The 24,110-nt window shown below is 36.1% G+C and overlaps 1 protein-coding gene across 7 annotated transcripts in view; it reads left to right on the top strand.

The window, feature by feature from the left end:
* LOC107089817 (ryanodine receptor 1-like) overlaps nt 1-24,110 on the top strand; it is a 69,398-nt gene that overhangs the window by 34,033 nt on the left and 11,255 nt on the right. The window contains exons 60-86 of one of the 7 annotated variants that reach the window (XM_015382799.1): nt 1,625-1,740; nt 1,886-1,953; nt 2,033-2,154; nt 2,280-2,329; nt 2,480-2,540; nt 2,624-2,750; nt 2,855-2,966; nt 3,056-3,137; nt 4,787-4,917; nt 5,006-5,326; nt 5,410-5,650; nt 5,772-5,859; nt 5,943-6,035; nt 7,889-7,903; nt 14,155-14,325; nt 14,416-14,475; nt 14,598-14,732; nt 14,880-14,992; nt 15,085-15,181; nt 15,257-15,369; nt 15,463-15,514; nt 15,618-15,692; nt 18,746-18,845; nt 18,927-19,006; nt 19,093-19,169; nt 19,278-19,351; nt 20,943-20,960. In XM_015382799.1, coding sequence (XP_015238285.1) covers nt 1,625-1,740; nt 1,886-1,953; nt 2,033-2,154; nt 2,280-2,329; nt 2,480-2,540; nt 2,624-2,750; nt 2,855-2,966; nt 3,056-3,137; nt 4,787-4,917; nt 5,006-5,326; nt 5,410-5,650; nt 5,772-5,859; nt 5,943-6,035; nt 7,889-7,903; nt 14,155-14,325; nt 14,416-14,475; nt 14,598-14,732; nt 14,880-14,992; nt 15,085-15,181; nt 15,257-15,369; nt 15,463-15,514; nt 15,618-15,692; nt 18,746-18,845; nt 18,927-19,006; nt 19,093-19,169; nt 19,278-19,351; nt 20,943-20,960 — 2,792 coding nt within the window. Of the gene's footprint in view, nt 1-1,624; nt 1,741-1,885; nt 1,954-2,032; nt 2,155-2,279; nt 2,330-2,479; nt 2,541-2,623; nt 2,751-2,854; nt 2,967-3,055; nt 3,138-4,786; nt 4,918-5,005; nt 5,327-5,409; nt 5,651-5,771; nt 5,860-5,942; nt 6,036-7,888; nt 7,904-14,154; nt 14,326-14,415; nt 14,476-14,597; nt 14,733-14,879; nt 14,993-15,084; nt 15,182-15,256; nt 15,370-15,462; nt 15,515-15,617; nt 15,711-18,745; nt 18,846-18,926; nt 19,007-19,092; nt 19,170-19,277; nt 19,352-20,942; nt 20,961-24,110 lie in introns of all 7 variants that reach the window. The other 6 variants (XM_015382797.1, XM_015382801.1, XM_015382798.1 and 3 more) reach the window with 6 other exon arrangements.

Below are 24,110 nucleotides of genomic sequence, written 5' to 3'. Positions count from 1 at the left end.
TATTTGCTGTTATGAAGTACTGTAATTAAGTAGATATTTTTATTTTCTTGTCCTTGACATATTGATTTACTTCGTTGCATAATGTTACATTACTCACTGATATTAGGTAAACTTTTTTGATAAATGTCACCAAATTAATTAAACCAATAAAGTCTATATATTTAATACACATTAAACAGTTTATTTTTCATTTTAAACAGTTTAACAAAGAAGTAAATATCCTTTGTATTAAATTGCCCAATCTTTCTTGGGCCAGCCAGAAATTTGACATTCTAACTGGAATCCATCCTTCCATCCATTTTCTGTCTCGCTTAATCCCAGTTGGGGTTGAAAGGGGTGCTGGTGCCTATCTCCAGCTGTCAATGGGCGAGAGGTGGGGTACACCCTGGACAGGTAAACCCTAATAGAGTGTAATGCACAGAAAAGTCACTTTTTTTAAAGTGTAAAAGCAGGAGCACTTTGACTACAGGCTGGTTTAGACCTTCGTGGCAGAACTAACAGTGACTCCTGGAGAGGTGTTGAAATGTTTACATAAAAACTGAGAGGAAAGTTGTATTTCCATCAGCTTTTTCTAATGCATATTTTAAGAATTGCATCAGAAAAGCTTGATGGAAACGGCAAAGTAGAAAAAAAAAAAAGGCTTCATATTTGCTAAAGTTTTTCTGCTCACTTTAGGTGTTTTTTTGGCTTTTGCGAAAAAAGGGTTATTGCACAAAACAGTAGATGGAAACATTTTTTCAGAATCAACGCTGCTTCTTCCTGGATGTTCTTATGATGTGCATAAACATGGCTTGAAGCATCAGCGCCATTACTAGCTGACATGTTGAAGTAAAAACAACTTGCCTAATAGCAACACATTTATCTGTTTTCTGCATTACTGATCTGTGTTCAGAGCTACAGTAGATTGCAGCCTTTATATTCAAGATTGATTTTGTGGATACTTTGGCATCCGGCTCGACTCAGATACCAATGGCAACTCTGTATAAAGTGAAAAAAGTAAAAACAAAAAAACCTTGTCAAATACAAGCTCAGGCTATGAGAATGCTCAGAAGAGTGCTACAGTTCTGTGTTTTGGCCACAAGTGGCAGCATCATTAGAAAACTCTGTAATGCCTTTAACTACAAAGCAAAAGTCACTTACTCACTATTTATAAGCAAAAAGAATAATTCATCTGCTCCTAAAATATGATAAAACATAATCTTGAAAAATTTAACTTGTTTTTGCACAACCAACAGTTTATATGATGAATGGCCTTTAGTCTACAGTGGTTTATCTTGCTTCTCTTTTTAAGATATTAAATCACCCATTTATAAACATATTCAAACGCTGACATATGCACAATTGTTTTTAGATCTTTTTCTTACATTGTTTAAAAATGGTATTTTAAATACACAAATCTTATCCCCTTTGTGCCTAAAATGCACTTAGATTATTGGAAGAATGACATTTAGAAACTCCAATAGTTAAATAACGTATTGATTCTCATAATTTGTCTACTTCCCTGAGATAGTTTCACCCTCCTCTGCCCCCCCTTAGGTCCACCACTGCCTTTCATACTGAACTAAAACAGGTTTGTTCACTAGAATAAAGAATGTGTCAAGATGTCCTCTCTATGTGTGTTTAGGGGCCTGAAAGACATGGAGTCTGAGATATCGTCAATTGAAAAGAGGTTTGCTTATGGCTTCCTGCAGAAGCTGTTGAAATGGATGGAAATAGCCCAGGAGTTCATAGCTCACCTCGGTACAGTGGAGCAAAATTGGAAATAACAATTACACGAGTGTTTTGCATATCTAAAAAAAAAATGCATTGATGTTGGAGAAAAAAATTAAGACTTTTTAAGCCAGTGCTAATGTAATATTGCCATGATTTGCTTTGTGTTTTATAGAGGCTGTGGTGAGCAGTGGACGAGTGGAAAAGTCTCCTCATGAGCAAGAAATCAAATTCTTTGCTAAGGTAAGGCTACTGTGTAACCATTATGACATTTTCAAGGCTTACCCTCATTGTGGTACTAATGAAAAATATATTTTTGTAGATCTTGATGCCTTTAATCAATCAGTACTTCAAAAATCACTGCCTCTACTTCCTATCAACACCTGCAAAAGTCCTCGGTAGCGGCGGCCATTCTTCCAATAAGGAGAAGGAGATGATTGCAAGGTGCGTTCTCTCATCTTTAGAGATGTATAGCTTGGTTGACCTTCTCTACTTTTCTTAACTCCCCTCACTTTATTATTCTCGTCTTTTCTTGGATGTCTCTTTGCTTTTTTCCTTGCTTGTCATAGTATCTTCTGTAAAATGGCTGCTTTGGTGAGGCACAGAGTTTCTCTCTTTGGTAAGATGCAAATCTATTTCTAATTCTTTTGTTGCCCGTATACTTTCCTGAGTCATCAGCCCTTTTTTGACTCGGCCCTGAAAAACTCTAAATAAATGAATATATGCTGAGTTTATTTCAAAATAAATCAACCTATGTTTGTTTATGTAGGAACGGATGCTTCTGCAATAGTAAACTGTCTTCACATCCTGGCTCGTTCTTTGGACGCAAGGTTTGCTGCTTCTCTGGATTAATGCGTCTTTATTTCTCTCTTTGAGTTTGATGTTTCTGCATTTATGTTTTGTGTTCTTGAAGGACTGTGATGAAATCAGGGCCTGAGATTGTGAAAGCAGGCTTGCGGTCATTCTTTGAGAGTGCTGCTGATGATGTGGAGAAGATGGTTGAGAACCTCAAACTGGGCAAAGTATCCAAAGGCAACCAAGTACATTAAGTTTTAAATTATTTCCAACATTTAACTGCTTAGGACACAAAATGAAACTGGAATTTAATCTAAATCCTGAATTCTGTCTGCCTTCTCCATGAAAGCAAGTGAAAGGTGTTTCGCAGAATATCAACTACACGACTATTGCCCTGCTGCCGGTGCTTACCTCTCTTTTTGATCACATCGCCCAGCATCAGTTTGGAGATGATGTCATTTGTGAGTTTTCTTACCATTGTTTTTAAATAAATTGTTTATAATAATTTAACCTGACTCTACTGTATATGCCTCTGGTTATTTGTATGTAGTGGATGATCTGCAGATTTCCTGTTATCGCATCATGTGTAGCATCTACTCAGTTGGGACCGTCAAGAACCCACATGTTGAGAGGTAACTTGAATGATGTACAAAATGGTGCTACAGTAGTAAGGAGAATGACACCTTTTTAGTAATTGTTCCACAGCTTGACCTCTAAATTATGGAAATATGTAAGTATGGAAAGAAAAAAGGCATAGGATTGAAGTAGGGTTAATATGGTGATAATGCAGTATCTAAAAATGAATAAATTCTCCAACTGTCTCTCTAAGTGGGGTTGAGATGTGATCCTGTAAATATACTGTATGAAGGTATTCAACTATTCAACACAGTGAAATAAACAGAGATCGATGGATTTCACTCAGTTGCCACTTTATTTTTATCAAAGAGAGAACAGTTCATCATACGGCCTTTATTTCATGGTAATCAGCCCTGTTCTGCCTGGGCAGCGTTCGTTCCCCCTTACTTACAATAATGGAAAGTTGTCAGAGTCAAAACTAATTACAGACACTTTGGTTAAACTGTAACATGTTATGAATAAACCTTGAGAAAGAATCTTTATTATGGGAAGAAGTATTTGTTGTATGCAAAACTCTTCTGACTCAGACATTTTGTGGCCTTGCAGGTGAAACACACTAAGTAAAAACTTGTATAGTGAGTTAATAGCATTAATCAATATATTAAATAAGTAAGTACATTTTCTGACTACAAGAGCCACAATATATAAGTAAATGCAGCCATTATTTATATAGTTATTTATTTATCTATTTATTTGCTTAATACATGATTTGAATATATAATGTATCATTGAATTGTAAAATGCACCATTGAATTAGAAAATTTCTCAATAAATCATTAAAAGTACATTTAAAAGGATTAACCAAAAGATACAATGCGTTTTTGCTAAACAAAATGTATTTAAAACTGAATAAAACAATCTAATAAAGATAATTGTTTGACTAATATTCAAGAATAAATATAAGGTGTAGTTATTTTATGTATTTTCGAGGGTGCAAGCCCGTCTGTTACATTGCAGAACCCCTAGTTTGAATCATTGGTTTCCAAACTTTTTGATATTAGGGCCAAAAATGTCCAGGAAAACGTGCGTAACGGCACCAAAAATTGTAATTTTTACTGAATTAATACTTTTTTTTTTTTTCATTTTAGCCTACATGAAAACAAATGACCACACATTACTTAATACACAATAAAGGATCTCTTGTAATGTTTAATTAAACAAATAAAGTGGACAGATTTCGGTGGAAAAGTGCTCTGTTAATCATTGTACCCCGAATTGGCTTGAAGGTTGCTCTGCTTACAAAAATAAATAAATAAACAATAACCAAAATTTTGGCAGTGATGTGACATGATATGGATTAATCTTCTTTTATGGTTTGCAACCATGTCCGCTTTTGATAAACCACTGAATGTTTGTAGTCCTATTTTCTGCTTAAATTCAAAGCCAGGCTAAAACCCTTGACTGACAACTTAAGGCTACTTTAAAAAAAAAAAAAAAAAAGAGATCATTAATTTAAATGATGACATCCTGGATTAATAAATAATAATAAAAAACAAGGCCACACATTTAGTATCACCCTAACATTTACTACATGCACTGTTTAAAACTCCCAAGCCCCTTGGTCACACTTTGGAACATGAGTGTGGAAGAATATTACATTTTTATCTGAATAATGTCTCACTCAGATGTTTTTTTTTGTTACCAGGCAGAGACCAGCACTTGGGGAGTGTCTAGCTCATCTTGCGGCAGCAATGCCAGTGGCCTACTTAGAGCCTCATCTAAATGAATTTAACGCATTCTCTGTGTACACCACAAAGACGCCAAGGGAGAGAGCCAGTGAGATTAAATTCTTTTACTACTCATCTAATTCCTTACTCAGAATGAAAGTCTGTCTGATTTTTCTTTAACTGCTTCTCTTGCCAAGTCCTCGGTCTTCCTAATGCGGTCCAAGAGTTATGTCCTGACATTCCACCGCTGGACCTTCTGCTAAAGGAGATTGGAGACTTGGCAGAATCAGGGGCCCGCTACACTGAAATGCCTCATGTCATTGAAATCACTTTACCCATGCTGTGCAACTACCTGCCTCGGTGGTGGGAAAGGGGACCCGAAAACTTCCCTGAGATGCAGGATCAACTCTGCACCGAGGTTACATCAGAACATCTGAATCAGCTTCTAGGCAGCATCATGAAAATTGTAGTCAACAATCTGGGTATTGATGAAGCCTCATGGATGAAGAGGTTGGCTGGTGAGCGCTTCATAAACCTACTTTAAAGGACTAAATTAGAATTTCTGTTCAGGTGACATGGCTAAATTTGCTTTTTCTGATAGTGTTTTCCCAGCCCATTGTAAGCAGGGCAAAGCCAGAAATGCTTAAATCCCACTTCATTCCAACAATGGAGAAGCTGAAGAAACGCACGTCAAAGGTGGTGGCTGAGGAGGACCATTTACGGATGGAGGGGAAATCAGAGGGGGATGAGGAAGATGGGACCATACGGGATGAGTTTGCTGTGCTCTGCAGAGACTTGTATGCTCTCTATCCTCTACTTATTCGCTATGTGGACAACAACAGGTACGGGAAAATTACCAGCATCATTTTAAGCTTCTTAACCAGGATTCCTACTTTTTTTCCCGCCTTGCCTTTTCCTCTAAAAGCTGTCAGGCTAAGCAGTAAAGTAATTCCTTCATAACAGAGCGAGGTGGTTGACCTGCCCAGACCCAGATGCTGAAGAACTCTTTCGAATGGTTGGAGAAGTCTTTATTTTCTGGTCCAAATCACACGTGAGTTTGTTCATCTGGCCTTTAAATAACAAGCAGCAGTTGGAAAGTTAACCTCAGTAATTTAAAAAATGTTTTGCTTTCAGAACTTCAAACGAGAAGAACAGAACTTTGTGGTGATGAATGAGATCAATAACATGTCATTCCTCACTGCTGACAGCAAGAGCAAAATGAGCAAGGTGAGATATTGCTGAATTTAATTTTAGGCACTGTTTTTACCTTTGATGTCATAAGTCATTGTTTTAACATTTACAGATACTTTTAAATTTTTGTGAAACTTAATTGGTCTCTATCAAATTTACAGGCAGTTGAGATTGTAATTAATCAGTTCAAAAGCTGTAATAATATTATGGTTGCTGATGTTTTTATGTGGTTTCTTGTGATAACTCTAAAGAGAAAGCAACTCTTTATATCTTGATTCAAGGATGATCAAAATAATCTTTGCATGTTAATGAGATATTTACTAGAGGGAAGTTTTTTTTAGTTTTTGGTTACTTGAGGTAACTATGGTGGATTTCCAAGTAATAATTTATTTTCCTTGCCCTTAAAGATAAAGCATTTTCTTATGCAGGGTGCATTCCCTAAACCAGCAGTCTGCAACCTTTACAATCCAAAAGGCCATGTTTGTCACTAGTTAGCTAAAAAAAACTTTATAGTAGGGAAAATTTCAAGACCTTTTTTCATGACCATGTCACTTTTAAAAATTTTCAATTTCAAGGAAACAAGTAAACAACTTGCAAAAATCAATAAATGAGTTGATTCTTTTGAAAAAAAAAAAATAAAAAAAATAAAAATTCCAACTTATAAAAGATCTGAAAAATAAATATTTCTGTAATACTTAGAGTCCATTTTTGGGGAAATTCAATGTAATTCGTTGGTGGGGAACATGTAATTGTTATACCTATTTATTCATTCTTCTTAAAAAAAAAATGTCCTTAAAAGTGGATAGCATCTATCTTTACTGAGAAGACTTTAATTCAATTTAATCAACTGAACATATCTGGTAAGAAATGGCCTCCACCGATGCTTCCATTCCAACTTGAAAAACTCACCTTGAAAAGTTCCTTAGAGAAAAGGAGAAATTATCATTCTTATGTGTCTCACATGCACTAACTGATTTAAAAATCTCATTACTCTTTATTTATTTATATAATTAATCTATACATAGATATGTATGACTATCAGAAGGTTAAGAAATATGCATGATATTAGAAAATAGCAATATTTTTATTAGTAACATATTTGACATTTGAAATGACATTATGACAGCAATAAAGACCAACTACATTCAGATATTGTTATTAGACAATGCTAGTTTTCTAATTAAACAGTAATTCTGACCTCCTGGTTACCCATAATGCAACAGAAAAATTGATTATCTTGTTATCAAATCAACAGGTAGTTTTTCAATGACAATAAAACCCCCAACATAACATTGTATTTTGAGCCTATGAAATAAAACACTAATAAGAGATTTTAAATGTTCCAGATGATGGTTAAACATTTGAATCGTCCTATTTTGGTTAAATGTGTCATCATTTACAGCTCTATGAAAGCACAAAAAATGATTAAAAAGTGAATTGTATAGCAATACTTGTTAACCAAACTGGGTTGAAAATAATGACACTGAAGTAATCCATCTAGTGACTTCAAGATCAAAGCATTTTCCCAATACCAAAATGTCTCATTATCGTGAGTTCATTATATTTCTTATTTCAAGAAAACCACATAGAGGCCATTTAAAGTGTATATAACTACCCTTGGGTTCTGTGATAGGTTTTAAAGAAAAAGAAAATGTCATTTTTGGCCATATTTAAAAACAAACTAAACTGTAATTCTATGGTATGTCTGGTTTTGCAAATGGTGGACTCTTTTTACAGGGCTCGGTGGAATGTGTTATAGTTTGCTGTATTTTCTCAAGGCTTGTATATTAGCTCCCTTTATTTATTCCAAAGAGTAGCAGTTGTGTTAACGATATTCTCTCTCTGGCTGTCCTCTGTGCTCTTCTTTTGGGTTGCGGCTGTGTTTCCAGGGCGGTGACACAGAGGTTAGACTTTTTTCTGCACGATCGCTGTGCTGACCGCATGGCACCTCACTTCTGGGGGAAATTTTCATCAACCCCTCCGGCACACTGGCACATCTGATCCACATTCACCTTTAATCTACAAAGAACACCAATGATCGTGCATACACTTACTTTCATTCAGACAGAGCCGGCCCAAGAATTTTTGAGGCCCCTCAGCAGAACTTGATTCAGGGTCCCAATTTAATTTGAAATTCTTGTTCAACTCTAAGGCATCAGGTTTATAGCATTAGGTTCTGTAAAAGCACAGTTTATTTTCTTAAAGACCGACTTTGATTGTCTGATGGTTCTGCTGGTATTTACGGAGAAATGCAGAAACATTTTTTTTTTTCAATCAAAAGTTTAATTGCTGGAATATAAAAAAAGATTTGGAAATTTGTTCTTATCTTTTTTTTTTATCTCGGGTATGATTCAATTTAAAATCACCTACTTGTTTTAGTCATTAAGGACAAAAAAAACCTCTGGCTGTTATAGAACAAGTCAAAGTTGGAAATGAAAGAATAAGGGGCTAATTTTTATCTAGCAATATAAGTATAAGTTTAAATTTTTTTCTTTAATTGAATCGCACATCATAGCATAGCATGGAATAGCATTTGAGGACGAAATGACCCATTTCGTCCTGTTGTAGTTTCATTTTTTTATTTGCTATTTTTCCTTTTTTTTAAACAACAGATTTATGCAATGGCTCTACTGTAGAACACAGCAAATCCTGCAAGCTTTCAAGAGAAAATTATTAATTTGTTTAATTTGTGCCCCTAAATCATTATTTAATTTAAAAGCCACCCTGTCCACAGAAATTGACAGACATCATTAAACTAACTACATTTAGTTAAGACTTTTAGATGACTGCTAGGAAATTTGGTATTTTCCTCTTAAATAAAAAAAAATAAATAAATAAAAAATTAAAAAAAAAATAAGATTTTGAAGGACTTAAAATTGATCCGAATTGTATTTTAAGCATTAAAGCAAATATGAACTTTGGAGATATAAAATTCAGTGTGTGAGCTTTAGAAGTTTAGAGCCCCCTGCTGGCTGGGGGTCTTTCTAAACAGCTTAGAGTAAATAGCCTTGGGCCAGCTCTGTATTTGTTCCAAGTTACAGACACATACAAAGCCAAACACTTACATAGAGACATTTCTAACTCCACTTTAACTTGTGAAATCAAAAAATGAATAATAGCAAGTTAAAGATGCTCACGTTCTAAGAGGATCCCAAACACATACAGTCTGCCTGTGGGCTGTTGCCAGTCCTGCCAGTGTGTAAGGAGGGGAGTCTGGAGGCGCTTGATGAAAGTAAACATCTGTAGAGTTGGGCTCATGGCACTGGTCTTTACATGGATCCAACTGAAAGCTCAGTGCCATCATCCTCTCACTGAGTTTACCCTTTTTATCTGTTATAGCTGAGTTGGGGACTTCTTGTTTGCTTTTTTTTTTTTTTTTACTGTCATTGAAGGTAGTAGAGCTGTATGTTTCTGTAATGTAGTTTTTTGCCTCTAGGGGACGATGTTAGTCTTCTCTGTGCTCTTTCTTTTCTCCTCCCTTAAAATGCCATTGGACATCATGGCTTAGTTTCCTCTAGACTTACAGCTTTGCAGACTAATACATGGTTTGATGCTTAATATCACAGAAGTAGGTTTTCTCACACCTGTTGGGTTCCCTCTTGAAATTAAAAGGACCATGAACCTGACTAAAACATTAATTCACACTTTTTTTTATGACTTCTCTAAAATGTTTGCACCCTCTGAACTACCTCTGTGTGACATGAAATATATTTTGCTTGATAGCGGTTGCTGTTAGAAGTGGATATCCCTTATGGTAGCAGGGGTTGATAAAAATGTCCATGTTTGATAAGTTAAAAAAAAAAAAGTTTAATGATAAAACATCTATAAATTTCACTCAACTCTGGTTTCAGATTTATTTCCATTAAAATCCCACAGAAAATACTTTTTTAAAAAGTAAAAAATGAATCTGTATAGACTTTTATCATACTGTTAATATTTACTCTGTGCTGCATTAGATACATCACCATTTGGCACACCTAATATAGCGATGAGTTTAAAGCTTTCACCCTCAACTGTGGTGTTATGTCAGCTAGATGTATTTGGTGCTTCCAAATTTGCAGCCTCATACTGTCACAGTAAGGTTATTGTCCTTTTATATGGCAGGCTGTAGCCTTCCAGGGTTAAAAAAAACAGCAGCTAAATTAATTCAAGCTTTTCATTTATTTTAAAGTCATTTTTTGGTGATTTTCGTGTGACTGGTTAACAGCTTACAATAAAATCCAAATTTATTCAGGCAGAAAAATCTCACATGGGAGAGTAAAAAAAAACAAAAAACAAAAAAACAAACAAATACAAAACAGAAAAAACCCCACAACTTTTCATTTTCATACAATCACATCCAATATTAACACATAATTGTCCAAAAATGGACAAGGATACAACTATTGTATAGAAATGCTTTTAGTGTGTTTTAGGGGAGCGGCGGCCTAGTAGTTAGGGCATTGTGCTTGGAATCCAGAGGTTCTGAGTTCAAGCATCACTTCCACAGACTGCCACTCTATTTCCCTGAGCAAAAGACCCTTAACCCCACAATGCTCTCCAGGCACCACACAATGGCAGCCCACTTCTCCCAAGGGGATGGGTTAAATGCAGAGAGTTAATTTCTCCATTGTGAGATCAATAAAGTTCTATATATGGCAGAGTGGTGGCCTAGTGGTTAGGGCATAGAACTTGGAATCCAAAGGTTCTGAGTTTGAGCCCCACCCCCACAGACTGCCACTCTAGTTCCCTGAGCAAAGACCCTTAACCCCAAACATGTTCCGGGGTGCTGCACAATGGCAGCGCACTGCTGGTGATGGGTTGGTGGATGGGTTTAATGCAGAGAGTTAATTTTGTTGTGCTGTACTTGTGACAGTGTCATTAAAATTACACTGTCACACTTCCAGTTTCTCCTGCTCATTTAAAGTATGTGACAATATTTTCTTACATCCTAGACTTTTAATTTGATCTTTATAAATGAGGTTTCTTATGAAATAAAAAAAAAAATCCAGTTACCTGATACAATATAAATTTACTGTCAGGAATTAGTAAAAACATTTTAAACCATTCAAACTCAAATTAAGCTGGATGCTAGGAAGGGTGAGAAAAAACATTTTACTTAACAAAAAACAATAGACGGGTATGATGTACTCTCACTATGATCTCTGAAGTGTTACCAGGATTTTAACTGGAACATTAACATTGATTGGATTAAACTAAACTTGAACATTTAAGCTGCAAACACTCGAGAACGGTTTAGTGTAAAGTGATTGATAGAAAAAAAAGTATAGCCAAGAAAATTTTTTTTTTTTTACAACCCTGAAAGAAAAAGCTAAAAAAATTAATAAATTAAAGGCTATTTTTTTGTTTTTTTTAATACTTCATTTCGACTCTAACCACAGTCAAACCACAAAACCTTGGATAGTAATTGAGGGTCCGGGCTTCACTAAAAATCACCTAAGGTCTTCTGTAAATTACACTAAGGGATCCATCGTGCTGTGTATCTGATTCTCTTCTAAAAACCGTGGAAACCCTGAAAGAGTCCTTCGCATTCTGAACAGTGTTAAATACCACAACATTTTTAATACAATTATGGTCGCCAGAAAATAGATAATCACAGGGTCATCCAAATGAATAATGATGATAATGATTCAAGATACAGAACAATTAACATAAAAAGATAAAAGGTTCAGAAATCAGCTATGTTCTATTATTGTCTCATTCCCAAAACTTAAATAATTTACATGCAGAACGCCCACAAGGTGAGCTAAACAGACAGAGCATAAGAGAGCCCGGTGAATGGTCTCTAAAGAGAATGTGAGAAAAGCGAATGGTCAAAGATTTCTTTCTGTTTATTCTAAGTGTAAAAATAAATTATTGCTTTTAAAAAGTGTCAGATACAAAGTATTAACAGTATTGGCATCAACACTTGTTGCATATTAAAAATGAGTATTTCTTAACATCCCCCACTAAATGAAATCTTTCTCACACAGTCATTAGATCCATGAACAGATGAAACCATGTCAGGTTGTTTTTCATAGTACAAACTGTAATAGTGTTTTGCTGAACATTTATTTATCTTTTACTGCTTTAAGGATGGAAAACATCAACGGTTTTATAGAGCATGTATAATGATGGAGGAAATATATTCATATCATAAGGTACCTTCGTGTACCACACATTAGACCTCTCATATTAATTTGTCAACTTTGGAGGAATCCAGAAAGAGCAGCTAACAGAAGAATTGAACTCTCACAAAACAAAAACGCATAGTTTGAGAAGTGCACAGTGATATAAACCAAAAAAACAGATGTTTGGTTGTTTAACTGCATGCATCATACAGTTTTAACATGAACACCTATTCTCTAACTACATACAATATTATAACTTTTAACAAAGATAACAAGTAAGAGTGCTTAGAGAATACTAAATGGGTACCTGAGTGAATAATTTTTTTTGCATGCTCATGCTCATGTAAAAGTGATATATTTGTTTTAATAAGATCCATTCTTTTCAGACTTCCTCTCCCTCATGACACCACTTTGCTCTCAAGTTTTCTTTGCACCCACAGTTTATCCCTCTGAGCTCAGAGAAATAGTAAACACATATTTTGATTGTTTTTCTAAAATTTATGCTCAAATGTACCGGTAATATTTTACCTATGCATAACAGTCAGATCTTTACCAAGAATCCTAAATGATGTTAGTTAGGCATTTCTGTTGTTATCCAAGTAACCTGCTTTAAAGTCTGCAGTGCCTTGCAGAAGTAATCCTACTCTTTAAACATGTTTTGATACATTACAAAAACAAACTTGTCCAAAGACTAAAACAAGAACCATATGATAGCTAAGTTCAACGGCTGTAATGTTTTGAATATGTTTTACGATTAGAACTTGCAAAGCGGGATGTGACTTTGTGCCTCTGTACTCTGATAAAACGTGCATCAATTTGCCTTTCAGTTAGTAGCTGTACTTGTGTGTAATTTATTCTCAGAATAATTCCAGCCACAGAGGTTTTTAAGAGAGCTATAGTGAAGAAAACTGCACTAGGAAGACTAAGAAACACACCAAACAACTCAGGGATAAGGCTATAGCTAGGACCAATGGTAGGTCTGCATGACCTGCAGAAATCAACTGCACAGGAGCAAGAATCTGTCAACAGGCAGAACTCATCTTGCACAATTTTCTACCTTCACTTTGCCTCATCAGATGGAACTTTTTGGGCCAAAATGTCTGAGGAAAATGTCCCATCACCATAGAAAAACACAGCGCTGGAACAATCATGCTGAGGGAAGGTTTTTCTCTGGTAAGGGAGCTTTTAAAAGCTGATAGGGAGCTGGATTGAGTCACATAATCCATAAAACATAATCCTCAAATTACCCATTAGAAACTCCAAAAGAATTGAGACCTGAACCTTTTCATAATTAACGCCCTATTGCAGCATTATTTTTATAGTGGTTTCCTTTTCTCCTATACTGTTTACATTCTGATGCACTCTATAATTCCATCATTGTAAGCTGTAAGCAATGTTATTTCATTCTGTATAAACTCTCGGTACACAATAACAATAAAGTTGGTCTAAATCTAAGACCAGGGTTGAGGTTCAGCCGCACAGCACCGTAGTAATTACTGAAGGGTTTATAGCAATACTTGATCATGTTATGATTTTCCAGACCTAAATCAGATTAAGAACTGGTGGCGAGACCTTAAAAACGTCTGCTCACAATTTTCAACCAATATAACTTTGTTAAAGACATTTTGAATGGAAGAGAGGCCAAAAATATATTTTTTCTAGCAGAAGGAGGTTCTTCAAAGAATACAAATATTAAGATTGAATATGACTCAATGACGCACTTGCACAATGCATGCAACTCTTTTAAAAGACACCGGAATGGGACTTGTATGAAGTGGTGGGACATTTTGCAAGGCACTGCAGTTTTAAAACATCAAAAAGTTTAGGTTATTGTTAAAAAAAATGCTTTTTTTAAAGTCTCAATTAAGACTATAGATTCCAACTTTCACATGTAAATAGATGTATCATACATAGTAATCTATCTTTTGAGAATTGCTATTTTCTGCTTTATGTTCTATATATAATGAGGTATGCATGTCCAAGGCGTTACAGTTCAAAGATATTAGGGAATATTATGAATTCTTTTGGTTTGATGTGGTTCCCAGGGTGGAGGCTCAGACACCGAGCGCACCAAGAAGAAGAAACGGGGAGATCGTTACTCTGTTCAAACATCCCTTATTGTTGCTGCCTTAAAGAAGATGCTCCCCATAGGCCTGAACATGTGCTCTCCTGCTGATCAGGAGCTCATCAACTTAGCCAAAATCCGCTACTCTTTAGTAATGTCTCTTTATTATTTATTTTGTCTAGTAACTATTTAGTTATGGAGATAGCTGTTGCTCACTAAGCTGTTTGTTTTTACTTTACAGAGGGACACAGATGAAGAAGTAAGAGAGTTTCTGCAGAACAACCTCCATCTTCAGGGAAAGGTGTAATATCTTCCACTGTGACCAAAGGGTTATTTTTTAAGATTAAAGGTTTGGCATGTTGGTCAATAGATAATTAGGAATTTAGCATCTGAGGAATGTCTGTGTCCCTTTTTTGTGGAAAGGTGGACAACCCCTCCATGCGCTGGCAGATGGCCCTGTACAAAGAGATGGCAGGAAAGGCTGAAGATGCTGACGCTCCAGTGAAAGTTGTGAAGAGAGTACAGGAGGTGTCCGCTGTCCTTTATCACCTGGAAGTGGTGAGTGGTCCAGAGCAAATGTTCAATGTTATATCATCTGTTTCATTGCCGTTTTACCTTCAATGTCTCTCTTCCTGTAGTATTTTATTGCAAAATATCTTATTATACTGGACTTGCCTTTAGTGATTTGATTTCTGTCTGTAAAAGACGGAGCATCCTTTTAAGTCCAAGAAGATGGTGTGGCACAAACTGTTGTCTAAGCAGAGACGCAGAGCCGTGGTGGCCTGCTTCAGAATGACACCGCTCTACAACATTGCAAGGTAAGAAACCTAAACTTATGTTAGACATTTACTGAATGGGTCGAACACTTATGATGGCTAACAGACATATTGTCCGACTCCTTTTCTTTCAGGCACAGAGCTTCAAACATGTTTCTTGAGGGATACAAACGCAACTGGATTTACACGGAGGGTTTCTCATTTGAGGACAGGATGATAGATGATTTATCTGTGAGTGACTCATGTTTTATCTGGATGAGGATTTTCATAGTTATCTCTTACATTTGCGTGTCCTCTAATGTCTAGAAAGCAATGGAGCAGGAGGAGGTAGAGGAGGAAGAAGAGAAGAAAGAAACAAAACCGGATCCCCTCCACCAACTTATTCTCCACTTTAGTCGAACAGCCCTGACAGAAAAGAGGTCAGTCAGACCCCCAGTGGTTCACAAGGGTTGATTCACTCAGAATGCTGTCTTGTCATGACTCAACATTGTCCTCTTTTCATTTAATTCTAGTAAACTTGATACAGATCATCTCTACATGGCGTATGCGGACATTATGGCAAAAGTTCGTCCAAACATTAAACCCCAGCCATGAGCTTTGATATTTGGTATCGTGTTTTCTCAAAAACTAAAATTATTTTTGCTATATGTCATTGTCTTTATTTTAGAGTTGCCATATTGGTGAGGAAGAAGAAGGTGGAGACGAAATGATGGAACAATCTGAAGATGAGATGCCCTTTGAGGTGCGACAGTCAGAACTGGTAATGGGCGGCCAGGGGCTAGGGACCAGACACACGGTGGAGCGGTAGACTTCAATGCATCGAGTGACCTCATCATCGGAGCATTTACACCACAACCACATCTCTCTCTTTCTTTCTGTCCTGTTGCGTCATCTTTATGTGTTTTTTGACAGCTCTGCTTTATTCATCACTAGTTTCCTAATTTACTAACCACAAAGTATTAACTGTGGCAAGTCTCTCCCTAACCTTTATTTTGAGTTGTTTATTTAGTCATTCAAATATAGATTTATTAGTGCGCTTTCACTTTTGTCTCTGTTCTGCTAGAAAGCAAAGTTCATGTCTCCGAAAGGGACAAAAAGTCATATAGAAGCTACAGAAACAAAATATCCCAAAACCAGAACATTTCCACCATTATTGAGTGTCAGTATGATAAGTTTTTTTTTTTTTTTCTTAAGTGCGGTAAGTTTTATCTCAGATAAAACGAAACGCAGCTTCTTAAATTTCAGTGGTTTCCGCAAGACATTGGGGATTGTCAATGTGTGGTTGGGTAACAGTGAGAAATAACATACAGTATTCACATTAGTCTTTAAATAACAGAAAAATGAAAGTAGTAATGAATGTCATAATTTCCATTATTTGTCATTTATCCACTATTAGTTTAATCAATTTCAATTTATTTTACTGGCAGCGGATTTTTTTCTGTCTGTATATACATATATATCTCCCCAGGTTATCTTTATCCAATATTAAAATGTCTCGATGATCTGAAACATTCAAGTGGGAAAGGAGAAGGTACTTTCTTTAGCTTTAACTAATGTAACTGCAATAATATCCAATAATTCTCTTTCTCATGGCTTTTTAAACCTATAAACTAAACCTATGAACTAAGATTAAAATGTAAATGTTTTTGGGTAAAGGATACAGTATGCAAGAAAAGTTTGGAGCTATGTTTATCTGATTTTGCTTCACTAATAATAATGTGTGGGGGGGGCATAGCTGGCAACCCTGGCTGTGTTGGAGCAGGCCATCACTGCTTTCCGCGCGAGTATCAGGCCGTGCACTCATTTGTTTCCCCTGTGCTGACTCCATAAGCTCAAATATCAGTCCAGTCAGCTTTATCCCTTTCCCATAGGCATTTCTGTGCTTTGTCATGACATATCTTTTTGCACAACTAAAAGGTTTATGAATCCAAAAACGGCTTTAAAATGTTTCCAAACACTTACAGCAAACTGGGGAGTCAGACATGCTAAAATTGAACATTTTTAAACCAATCTGAACCCATAAAATATCTGAAGATGCTTTGATGCACAGTCATTCCTCCCAGTTTAAATTGAAATCTATTGTTTCTCTCTCTCTCGCTCCATCTAATGTCCCTCACCTTCATAACAGCCGTCTTATTAACCGGATGCTACTGACCAATTCTTCCCTCCCCCACTCACATAGCCAACTGACAGACTACAGTGAAAGCCAGGATAGCACAGCACCATTTCAGGTCTGTCCATGTAAACAGTCACCATCTTTAAAGGTTGGTAAACAAACAGCTTAGTACACTTTCATGGCACAAGGACGACACTATATACAAGCGCAAGAGTTGCACACCAGCTGCACGACACATAGTGGGTTGAGCATAGATGTGAGTGGGAGGGTGGTTGTGGGAGGGATGGGAGGGAAGGGTAAGTTTAAAGGTTTTGCACTTTGATTTGAAAGCCATTGTCCTCTTGCAATGTGATTTGATTTAGTATTAAAGATGGCTCAAAATGTTTTTTTATGAATAATTCCTATTATTCCTTACACTGCAAAAAAGGTTTGTCTGAAAAAAAAGATATAAACATAAAGTCTGAGGGAAAATGTACTCAAAACAAGTGAAATTAACTCGTTATGCATTAAAATGATTTCACTTGATAAGATTTCTTGAGTTAAGATTATAGTGAACAGTTGGAAACCTCAAAAAGGAAATTAACCCCTAAAGCAAGATAAATATTCTTTGAAGTTTTGTTGTTGTTCTTTTGTGAAAACCTTATAACTTGCAGTGTAAATAAAATGTGACCATAAAATGTAACATAAAGAGCGAAGAGGTCGGTGGTCGTTAGCCTTTCTGCAGGGCAAATTGTTAACAAAATTCCCAAATCTGAGACACCACAGGATCTATACAGGGTTTATATGCTAAGATGGGGGGGCTGTTTTCTGTAGTCCAACACTTGCTCAAGTGAGCAAGCGTGAAGAATTAGTGCAACAGTTCCTTTACTAATGATCTGAGCTGAGAGTGTGTGTAAAAGACAGACATTTTAATAGTAGATATAGCAATAATAGAGATAGATCCTAATGCTAATGCATGTAAAAGAAAAATGTTAGTAGAAATACCTTAATCATTTGAAAACATGTTGCACTTATTTTAAAAAGTAAAAAAACAACAACCTTAAAGCCAAAGAAACATACTATATTTCTTATTTCATTTCAATCGAGTAAGAACATTTTATAGATGTAATTTTTATGATGTTGAACTTATTGGAAAAATGTTGAGTAGACAGAGTAAAGACCAGCTGCTTATGGTGCATATTAACTTTTTCTTAAGATTGTGCTCTGTAGAGTATTACAAGTACAACAGGCCAAATTAATCAATTGATTAGTCATTGGTTAATTAATAAGTAAGGCTCTTGGTCAGCTACAAGTTGGCTGCTTATCAGAAATGTTACCTATAGCTTACACAGGGTTATCAACCAGAATGCTAGGTGGCATTTTTTTTAAGTCCTTCACATCATGGCTGACCATGTTTTTGACAACAGCCAAGCAGCAAAATTTGTCTCTCTGGTCAGCAGGGGAAAAACTTTCCTCCAGCTGAACAGTAGTACACAGCAGCAGGTGGTGGACGGAGGTGCTGTGTTTATCTATGCTCCTTACAGTCAGAACATTTGTCCATCTGGAGCCAATTACTACCAGTCAATTATATGTGTACATCAAGTTATGACAATAAAAATCCCTACTTTTTTATTTTGGTTATTTGTGTGAAATATTTCACAATCAAATATTCATAAAGATTATTTTTTTACCCAACAAAGGAAAAAGAAATGGAGAAGCAAAGACTTCTCTACCAACAGTCCAGACTTCATAACCGTGGAGCTGCAGAAATGGTCCTTCAAATGATAAGCGCCTGCAAAGGTATTCCTGAACACCGTCTTTAATCAGGATTCTGTTTTACCTCAAAACCTCCTGTTGCTTGATGCTTTCTCTGTTTTCTAGGTGAAACTGGCCCAATGGTTTCAACAACCCTCAAACTGGGGATTTCTATACTGAATGGGGGAAACACCGAAGTTCAGCGGGTATGCTTTTTTTTTCTTAACAAACCATTTATTATTAAAGTTATGATACTGTTTTAAAACTGGATTTCCTTTCAATGTTTTAACAGAAAATGTTGGAGTATCTAAAAGACAAAAAGGACGTGGGCTTCTTTCTGAGTGTCCAAGCTCTAATGCAGACGTGCTGGTTGGTTTGCTGAGCTTAAGCATTTTTCTCAGGAAAACAATAAATTAGTTGTTTAAATGTAACTAGTTAGAACTACACAACAACATCTAAGGTCTATGTTTTATGCAGCGTTCTGGATTTAAATGCCTTTGAGAGGCAAAACAAGGCAGAGGGGCTTGGCATGGTATCAGAGGAAGGAACAAGTAAGTTTACTCTTTCTTTCTCTAGAATCACCTTTTTACACTTAAGATGTTTAATATAAAGCCATTAAACAGGAAACGTCATAGCTGTTTAATATATTTATTGCCAAGTCATTAAATTACCATATTATGGTCATCTTTGCTATCTTTTCTCGACAACAGGTAAGATGCAACATTAATATTCATGTGAATCCAAAATAAATGCAGTATATTCTACTTTCTTCTATTTTTGTGATATGCTTACCATCTTCCAACATTAAAACCTAAATTTGATTTGATAGAATGACCAGTTTGCTAACAATAAGTACTATTAACACAGTGGAAGTGATACTGAATTTAGTCGAAATCATTTCATTTGTATGTCCATTAGTGTGCCGCAGCATTTGGACTTTACCATAGTGTAGTAATCTAATTCTGGAATACAATTATTGTGAAGAACACAGGACACAGTATTTAAGGCAGACAGACAGTTATATTTCTCAAAATTTGTTTATTTAAAAATGAAGGTTTGGCAGTGGACTGCTAGGAGGTCTAAGGCAGAAATCTCTGCAGGAGGGAAACACAGGTTAGTGACCATGTTATTCTGGCGGTGTGTGATTACACACATGTGCGTCACTAACCTGATCTTGAAATTCAGTTCGTGCCCAGAGGAAGAGGTAGATTCTAGCCTCACAACTGCAAACACGATGCGATTGCTGCCCAGAGAGTTCAATATGCTGAAGCTTTGAAGACTGCAGAACTGTTAGGAGATCAGATCCAAACAGACGAAGAAAGGCAGGACAATCCAGAGGACAAGCCAGAGCCAACTGGGCCAGAAGATCAGCGTTCCACAAAGGTACCAAAAGAAAAATCCTGGTCGGTGTCAGGAAGCAGTTCCAGGGTCTCCAACAGGCAAAATCCAGCAGGAGTCCAAAGACAGGTCTGGCAAACAGATCAGACCGGGAACAGGCAGACTCAGAGGTCCAAAGGCAGAACGGATCAGCATCAGGCTGTCAGAAACAAAATAATCTGGTACTGATGACTGGTTAGAGGGCTGGTTAAATAGGAGCAGGTGGATTAGATGAATGGTAATGAGAAAATGGGAGGAATTTGGCAGGTGAATGAAATGAGTAATCCAGCCAGTCATCGGCGCCAAGATCATGACAGAAGCCGGTGTCTAGCACGTGCTCAGGATTCAAAACCAGGAGATCAGAAGCCTGAACCACCTCTTCCCCTGGGCAAGAACTGAACTTTAAGACCAGGTTAGTGACTCATGCGTTCATAATCGACCTCTACCTGATTGACATGGTCACTAGCCTGTTTCCCTCCTGCAGAGGTTTCTGCCTTAGACTCCCTTGCTGCTCACTGCCAATCCTTAATGTTTAAATGATAACATTTGAATTATTTGATTGTCTGTCTGCCTTGAATACTGGGTCCCCTGTTCTGCAACTTGACAATTAGTAATTTCAACCAAAAAGGAATTTGTTGTGGAATGTTGTTAATATCCTCCCCAACCTCATCTCTTAGTCCTCTACTGTTGTCAACACACTGTTCCTCTCTCCCTTCCCCATGATCACTGCCACCCTTCCCATGTCCCTCCTTTCATGGTCCTCAGACATGAACCTAGATCGGGGTAAATCATCATTCTCTCCATTGGCCTCTCTGTTCTCTCATTCCCCTCTCTCTTTCCTGTCTCACTTGCTCAATTCTTTTTCTATTGATAATGACTCTAATGAAAGGGTATTGTCCATCATTTATGTTTGGAGCGCTGGTGCCCTTCCTCCGTTATCGAGGCCCAAGGTGCCGCAATCCAATAAAGATAAAACTATTAAATAATTATATCGATTTTAGTTGAAACCAGATGTTATTTCAGTTGCACCATGAGGAATTACGTTTTTTATCCCACTTTGAAAAAGAATACCACGTGAACTATAGATATTATTTTGTATCACACTTAATTATTTCCTCCGTTTTGATGGTTTTGAACCTCATCTTTCTTTTAAGGCAGCTCTCCAACTGCCCAGAGAAGGTCAGCCTGCTCATTATAATGGTCAGAACCAAATCGATTTGAACATATATTTGTAAAGCAATCTAAAAAAGAATTATATTTTCAATTTAGCCCCTTTTATTTGAAACCCTTAAAGGTCAGGCCCTTGCTGCATGAGACACTTCACCCACATTGCCTTCTGATGGTGATCAGAGGGCCTGGTGGTGGCATCTGTCTACAGCAGCTTTGCCCCATGGTAGTTATGGCAACAGTGCCACAATCCAAAAAGTAGAAATATTCAAATAAATATTTCAATGTAGTTGAAAACAGAGGTTTATATGCCCTCTTTAACAAGATATATACATTTAGCTTGCCGCCATTAGTGTGTGAATGTGACCATGAATGGGTGAATGACTGAATGTAGTGAAAAGGGCTTTGTAGTACGCTGATATAAAAAGGCATTGCATAAGTACAGTTCATTGAATTTGGTTGACTGACTGAAATATAAAATAAAGTTATAAAAGTTACATTTAAACATTTGTTTATACAAATATATGTATACTGAAATTTTTCCATAAGCTTATCACTCAAAATGGATTAAAATTTGAATGAACCCCTTATTGAATTATATAGTAATTTAAGATATCAATAAATATATATTATTTTTTCCATTAGCATTTAGAATTTGATCTGAAATATAAAACATATTAACTTTTATTCATCCAGCTATGTTGTTAAACTAAAGGCACCTTTGGCACTCGATACTCTTTTTCCATTTCAAAATGAAATGAATGGAATCCATTATTTTACCTTCAGCCACATTTTCTACCTAAACAACTAATTCACCATCATACTCTGATTGCACACCCCGTATGATAAGCTTAGATGGAGATAGGTGGGTTACTTAGAGGTCATTTGCTTGCCCCACTGTTTTGCCCCGATATAATACTGGATTCCCTTCAACATTTGGATTGGAGATGCACCAATGAGGCATTAACCAATAAATTTTTGTTTCCTTTTATGTCTGATTATGATGTCTGATTTTTTTCTTTTTTTTTTATCTTCTAAAGTACCGTACTACATACTAAATATGTTTTTCAACAATACTGACTACAAAACAAAAACATCTCCTGCTGGTTCTAGGATTTAGTTTTCAAATCCAGTTGGAAACCAAGGGATTATAGTGTTTGATGCATCAGATATTGTTAGCATTGATCTGATTTGTACCTACAGAAAATAAAGGGTATCACTCAAAGCATGCTGATGCATTGACAGACTGGGAAAGAACAGGGCATTTCCTTTAAAATGATTTCATCCAGGGCCAAAATAAACAGGCATTATTTTTTTAGTAGTTGCTCTGCAGGTCATAGCCAGTCAATGGAAATTAGGTCAGTTTGTATTTCTGGTTAACTGATTGGTGCATCGCTAATTTTGATGGACAGTGTCCTCTCTGATATCTAACTAACATGTCCCATGTTATTCGGTGTTTGTGTATGTGTTCATTTTAGAGAGAGAGTACACTGCTTTGGGAAAGGATCTTTTATGTAAATCCAGATTATAACAGTGCCACTAATTAATCAAAGGAATGAGTTGATCCAGTTAAAGTGTGAACTTGTCAGGCACAAGATGTTTGATCCAAATTCTTTAGCTTTAATTTTCTATATACAGATTTATCAATACTGTTGACCTGAATAGCCACCATTTGTTAAATCATGAGTTAACTTCAAGTAAAACATTTGTGTTCTTATTTAGGGGGTTGGTTAATTGGTTCATTTTCAATCCCACTCTGTCCACTTTCCTGTCTGAAAAAAATAATCATTAAGCAGGATCCTGCTCAGATCTAAATAATTTCAAGCAATAGGAGACATTAGACACCTTACAGTTCATCTGTCAGTCTGGATCACAAAGGTCCAGCTAAACCTAAGGAGAGGAACCCAAGAATAGCTCCAAGACAACCAACTCATCTAGGTTTGCACAAAATAACTTAGAACAACATGTACAGCTCCATGGGGTTCCCTTAACCTGAGGTAAGGTTGGTGCTCATGATTCAACAATAGGCCAACAATTTGGCAAGAATGGCATCCATGAGAGAATCACAGGAAAATAATTTCTGACAAAAGACAAACAAAACAATAAAAAATCCAGAGGTGTTGTTTCATCTGCCTTCACACCTTTTGTAAAAACTACGACAGCCTTTCTTTAGAAAGCAAAGGTCAGTCAGATGGCATCTTGTGTTACACTCTCAAAGATATTTCAGCCAAATCTTCAGATTGATAAAATTTTATGAAATAACGAAATTCACTGAATTCTTTAAAGTACATGTGAATTCAATTCACATGTACTTATTTTAGACTATTTTAAATAAGCATCATGTACTGCAGATTCATTAATCAAATATAGCTTATTTTTTAAAACACCTAACTGTCGAGATTATTAATTCACAATTATTAAAGTATACTTACTCAAAAAGAATACTAATGAGTGTATTTAGTTCGAATACATAAAGTATATTTGTATTAATTGAATAATAATCAGACTAGCTTTATGTGATTCAACAATAAACTTTATGTTTTTGAAATAAATACACTTATTAGAATTATTTTTGAGTAAGTATACTTTATTAATACTAAATTTATAAACCTGATCATTATAAATTATACATAAGGTTCATTGTATAAATGAATATCTAAGGTGTATTTAATAGTTTTTTGTTAAAACTGTCTAAAAAAGTTATGGGATTTTTTAATGTAATATGCACTACTAGTCCGCTCACTGAATAAAGGCAAAAGACATATT

Source organism: Cyprinodon variegatus, unplaced genomic scaffold, assembly GCF_000732505.1.
Source record: "Cyprinodon variegatus isolate N-32 unplaced genomic scaffold, C_variegatus-1.0 Scaffold267, whole genome shotgun sequence".
NCBI classification, from domain to species: domain Eukaryota; kingdom Metazoa; phylum Chordata; class Actinopteri; order Cyprinodontiformes; family Cyprinodontidae; genus Cyprinodon; species Cyprinodon variegatus.
This window is presented reverse-complemented; position numbering and strand designations above follow the sequence as displayed.